Genomic DNA, 6319 nt, shown 5'->3' on the forward strand with positions numbered 1-6319 from the left:
AAAGGGAAGTGACTAGATAACATGACTGCCAGAAAGGGAAAGAATGACCATTTTTCAAGATATTGCTCTGAAATTGGAAATATGTTTACAACTACTCACCAGTAAAAGCACTACGACAGATGCATGTATAATCATTTATCAGCTGAACACAGTCCAGACTTCCACGAGGGTTACAAGGATTAGAGAGGCATTCGTTGATATCTCCCTCGCATCGCTCGCCTGCAAAGCCTGGGAGACAAATACAGCTGTAGCTCCCGATCTGGTCAATGCACTGCCCTCCATTAAAGCAGCGGGGTGCTCCTGAGTCTGAAACACAGTCATCCACGTTCTCCTCACAGAAACGGCCTGTCAAGACAGTAAAAAGTAACAATTTGAGGATACAGTGTCATGGCCTCATTTCCTACACTGCTCATTAAGTTTTAAGACCATCTCACACACAGTCCCAGATATAAACAGGTAAAGATCCCAGCTTAATGCAATCCATACCCCGTGCAGACATCCAGCCTCAGATCAGACCTAGGGAGCATGTGTTTTAGATCCAGGCTGTTCTCAATGGTAGGTCATACTGGTATTTAGCAGCTTTCATGCTTGACTTAATTTAAGGGCATAATTAAAAACACAAAACCAAAACAAAACCAAAAAAGATGCACTCAGTTTAGCCCTGCAACTGAACTGAGAGCCCTGTGCTGCCCTTGCAAGGCAGCAACTTGGCGGTAACCCTGAAACTTGGCAAAAAGCATTTGTAGCGATATCACTAAAACAAGCAACAACAAACCAACAGAAAAACAACTGTGATAAAACACAGATTCCTGGCCAGCATGCCATTCCTGCAGTTTGACTTCTGTGGACTTACAGTAAACTCTCAACACAGGCTAGGGATGGCAGTTTCTCCCTCTCCCTACGGGGTTCCCTTTCAAGAGACAATGTCTGGTACTGGTTCTGCCTTCACCGCACAGTATAACGGATAAAAGAGGACAGAGAGGGTAAGCTGAGCAAGGAGTTTTGTCCCTTAACACAGTTGATTTGTCTGGAGCAAGTAAAGCCATTCATCTAAACATGGAGGATGCTTACATTGCCATCAGTAAAGTATTTATTTCAAACTGGGCCAGCGACAAAAGCTAAGTCTTGATATCATAAGTAATTACATCAATCTTTTCTAATTCCTTTCATTTTTAAAAAAAAAAAAACATCACATCCAAAAAGTAATTAATCTCAACAAATAAAGACTGAAGAACTGAAAGCTATACATTCAGAACCTCTCAAAGGAGGATGGGTGCTTTAGTACAACACAGAAATTCTGGCAATGCAGAAATAGGTACATAAAATACACACTTTGATGTAGAGACATAAGAAGCAACTTTTTTTGTTTTTAATTGGGGGACCAAATTAAGAACAATACATGAAGAACTGCTAACGCAATGATTTACAATGAAATAAACACTTATCCAGACTGGGGAGATGTGCTGACAGCCATACTAAAGTGAATGAACTGGTAATATGCACGGGCAGGAGGAAAATATATTAGATTATTTTATAATTTTACTTAAATTTACTTTATGAAGCAAGAATTTAGTTCTATCTGACACACATCTGGAGATTTTGCCTACATTGAGATGACACACTTCAGAAAGAAAAAGTAAGTTCAGAGGAATGTAAAATCTTTAACTGACTTGAGAAAAAAATTTAAGAAAAAAAGTCAAATGAGAAAGCATTCATTGATGGGTTAAAATGTGCAGTCCTGAATATTTTCAAAGGTAGAAGTCAGGGCCATCAGGTTAGATATAACAGGGAAATGGAAGGTTAGGTTTCAAGAAACATGACATTAAACAGGCTGTGGAATCATACTTACTGAAAACCACCATTATGTACTGTGGACTTTTTTTAAAAAAAGGAGCTTTTAATAAGAGAGCTCAAATTTGCTGGAATAGTTTAAGCTAGCCCAGAGGCACTGAACTTATTTTCCACAAAAGACTCCAGGACAGAGGACAATGCAGGGCCAAAATTTAAACAAGTAAAGGACACTGGAAATTATGCAAGAACTAAGCAAGTTTTCTGTATATTTCATAGCATCTTAGCCAAAAAGAAACCTTGGATTTACTGTATCAAAACAGATATGGTTGGGAGAGACCTGAACGATAACCTAGTCCATCCCCATTGCCAAAGACAGATCATACATTCCCAAAGGACACTGTCATGACCTTTTCCTTAAAAAGAAAAAAAGAAAAAGAAAAAAGAAAAAAAAGCAGCATTTATTTTTAAAGAGAAAATATGTATCTCAAGGGATTCAGTGCACTTTGGGAACATTCTTCAAAGAAAATAATGCATTCCCTTTAGACTCTGCATCATGAAACCAGTAGTCAGAAAGGAAAATTCACTCTTGTAACATTCACTTAATTGCTGAGCTTCATACCCCGAGTTCCTGGTGGACAGGAGCACTTGAAATGATTGACGAGGTCTATACATGTTCCTCCATTCTGGCAGGGCTGAAACTGGCACTCATCCACTTCATATTCGCAGTTGACACCCTGGTATCCAGGCACACACTGCCAGTGTAAAAATAAGTGTGAATAATCTTCTCCTAAGAGATACATTAGTAGACATCTGAGAAAGGCTAACACAGACAAAATGAACCCTCAATGGGACAGATTATGACTGCCTTTGTAGCTATACAACTGCAAGTGATTTCAAGGGCTGCACAGCCAGCCAGCTTAAGCACACAACTTGACCATGTGACTACTCAACAGCACGCTGCATGTTCGAATTTGAGTGACTTTATTCCTGCAAAATATAACGATCAAATCCTTACACCCTTTAGCACTGAGACTGGCTTAGTACTTTTGACTTAAAGTTTACATAAAACTCATCCCTTCCTTCTGGGCATGAGCTTCCAAGGTGTTCTACCATTCTGAAAAGTTTAGGAAGTTGATATACCATAACCTCATGGCTCTCTGCATCAGCTGTAGGAAACAAAAAGCAGTGGAAGACATCTCCCACTCTGAGAGGCAAGGGATACTTTGCCCATCCAATAGGGAAAATACAACATTCCTTTAATGCATTCTACATATATTTTAACATAAACCACACCTCAGGCAAAAAAATCTTTCAAGATAAGAACTCCATCTCCAAAGAGGCAAAGAGTTCAAATGCCCATCAACCACACCTCCTTACAATCACATCTCTAATTCAGTCTTAAAAGCCTCTCAGGAGCACCGCTTCTGCCACAGCTAAATTAAAAATTCTTCCCAGGTGCAGGTTGCTTTTATGCCCTCTTTGAAGCTATTCTACCACTTGCACGTGTTTCTGATTTCTTTTGATTCCTTTGCATTACAATGCTCTAAATATTTAGACCTCTTCCTACTAAACCACCACGCCTTACCTCGCATTGGTATCCACCCAGGTGATCCCGGCAGGTAGCACCGTTCTGGCAGGGGCTGGAGTCACACTCATCCAGCTGCGCCTCACAGTAACTGCCAGTGTAACCCACCTGGCACTGACAGTGGTGCGTGTTTCCAACATTGAGGCAATGACCAGAGTGCTGGCACAACTGGTCCACTGTGACTCCTGAAACAAAGTTAAATAAAGTGAGCAAACACGTAAAACACACTTGCCGCCAGCGTTGGTAGCTCAGCCAGGAATGAATACGGCTAGACGCAACAAACTGGAAAGTTGAAACTTTGAAAATTGAAGTTACTCTTTAAATTACAGTGGGTCAGAACCACAACTGGCTTCCAAATGAAGTCACTGCTCTGTCGCCTTTGGATCATCAGCATCAACACTGGCATGAAGTATTTGTATTGCTGTATTATTTTACCACTGGGTAGTGAATACACATCTGAAGTACTACTGTTGCAGTACAAAGGTTCAACGTTTGCACCTAGAATGTCTGCAAAAGGTATGGGAGCTTGACACCCTTCTCCTTTGACACTGAATCTGCTTGTTTGGATTTCCTGGACTAAAAATGGCATGACACTGTCCATCAGCCTGGGCTACAAGCCGCCTTCCAGGAAGAAATTCACTTAAAACCCAAATCTTTTACATGTACATCATCTGAAGCAGGAAATTACTACTTTGGGGGGCCATGATATTACCTATATAGCTAAATAGCGCACTTAGTAGCCAGTATTTTCTGGGAAAATACTTACAAAGATCATGAGTTACAAGATTCCCTTCTTGTACAAGGACATATTTTAAACCTGGCATGCCTTGGATTTAGCAGAAAGGCATAAATAGCTGATGTATTTCCCAAAAAGGCAGTCCACGTAAAACACTATTACTGAAACTCTGAGACTTCCTAAAATATTTAATTCTTTTTTTCTAATATTTTTATGGTAGAAGCGAGAAGCTTCTTATGTCAGGGAGAATCAAGAAAGCCTTGACTCCCAAATACAACCTCGCAGAGAATTTTTTACCTTAGAAGTGATCATGATCGACCACCTAGAGGCAAAGCTCTCTGGTATTTCCAAAACATGCTGTGCTCACAGGCGTATGGGGAAAGGAGAAGCACATTAATGATGCATGGGGAAATGTTTTCAGTCAAAGCATGGAGGATGCTTATTTACCCCTTTGTGAAGCTGCCACTTGACATGAGACATTGGGCACATCGCAGTAAGCACCAGTCCAGCCAGATGGACAGACGCATCGAGTCTGGGCTCCACTCTGGACACATGTACCTTTATTCTTACAGGGAGACTTGCTGCACAGATCCATAAGTGCCTGGACAAAAAAAAATCCACAACATGATATATGGCAAGCGCAGTAGGAAACACTACTCAGAGTACAAGTTCAAGAAGCAAAGAAAGGAAGCTCTGCAAAGCTGGTTCCATGTGGCACTGGAAAGAAAGGGACAGTACTTCCCAAGTCTAAGCCAGGTGCTTCACTGACAGTCTCAAGAGCTCATATGCCTAGGAAAGCGCAAATGTACAGAGAAGTAAACCCCAGATGGCAGCACCATTTCAAGAGTAAGCTGATCCTCACACCTTGCTATGCAGAGACACCTTTGCCTGGCTGGGTTTGAGAAAATTCAGTTTTATCTCAGACTAGGCTTCTAATTCCACATTAGTAGGAGGCTTCCAGCTATCTTGATTCCTTATACAAAAAAAACAGTTTCCAGGCAAAGAGACTAAAACGCAGTAAATCATCACATGAAAGTGGAGTGAGGACCCAAAATAACTGTATGACCTAATACAAACCAGCCACTAACCATCATTTCCTTTCCGAGCACTTAGTCTTCAAAGTAACACAGCTATTTGATTGATTTCAAGCTGACTTGAGGGAAGGATGAGGTTTTTAAAGCGAGTAGTACTGAATTTTGGCTGTAAAATGCAATTTCAATTGCAGAAAGTTCTGCTTTTCAGATGCAAACTGTCTGCTCACAAAGATTAAAGTAGAAAAATCTGCGCTTTCACAGGCAACCAAAAAGAAACTTGGAATTAAGTTTTATCACATGTAGTTGAGCGTGAAGAAGAAAAACACCGAGCCTCTTGCTTCTGCATTTGTAATGAGTAGCTGACTGTTTTACATGCAAATTCTATAACTTATGAATCATTGTCTGATTTTGTGCTGCTTATTTAGCTTTGCTAATTAGGTCAAGTCAGTTTACCACTAAGACAAGAACTACAGTGTAGCTGTAATCTATAATCTCTCCAATACAGCTTTGACTAGTACTTATAAATTTAGAAAGTTCTGATTCCTTGTATAAAATGAGTAATACATTATGATCAAGCTTCTCTGAACATAAAGCGGACTTTCTGAGAAACCACAACATTTAATTTGGGGACAAGAACATTAATCCTTTTCTCAAGTGAAAACAAAGCAAACATAACAGAAGAGGAACTACTGAACTTCACTGTACTTTACGATCACTCTCAATGCTAATTCTCCCAATGAGGTTTAAGTGGTGTGCCCAGAATGCATAATTAGGGTAGCAGAGGGGTTGCTTTTTCATATCACTTCATTACTTTGCATTCACTTCCTCCATTAGCAATACCTAGAAGCAGACCTGACAGTTTAATGTCTAGCAACATACTTCTGAAAAGCACCTCCCCCACTGCCACCAAAATGCTTCTTCTAACATCCACTGCTTTACAAAGACACAATGGCCCTTACAAAATTTTAGTGTTTTCCAGTAGTTTAAGAAATTCAGAGATCATCAGCCATTTAAAGTATAGGTTTGCAGCTCCTACGCTCAACTGTGGAGAACTGTAAATTGCCTGAACTTAAGTCTGAAAGTAAGGCTTGAGGTTTTTATTGAGGTTGTTAACAGGACAATCACATCAGTTAGTGCCCCAAAACGTTTTCTGGCTTCTTGGGAGGCGGGGAG

The 6319-nt window shown here is 40.3% G+C and overlaps 1 protein-coding gene across 1 annotated transcript in view; it reads right to left on the reverse strand.

Moving 5' to 3' along the window:
* The window catches only part of LOC104074561 (neurogenic locus notch homolog protein 2-like), a gene marked incomplete at its 5' end in the record, with an annotated part of 20520 nt that extends 15807 nt beyond the window's left edge, over positions 1-4713 (reverse strand). The window contains 4 exon segments of the mRNA XM_009574719.1: positions 100-345; positions 2411-2543; positions 3377-3561; positions 4560-4713. Coding sequence (XP_009573014.1) covers positions 100-345; positions 2411-2543; positions 3377-3561; positions 4560-4713 — 718 coding nt within the window.
* Positions 4714-6319: the final 1606 nt, after the last annotated feature.

The sequence above is a fragment of the Fulmarus glacialis genome, unplaced genomic scaffold, assembly GCF_000690835.1.
Source record: "Fulmarus glacialis isolate BGI_N327 unplaced genomic scaffold, ASM69083v1 scaffold14293, whole genome shotgun sequence".
Lineage (NCBI taxonomy): Eukaryota > Metazoa > Chordata > Aves > Procellariiformes > Procellariidae > Fulmarus > Fulmarus glacialis.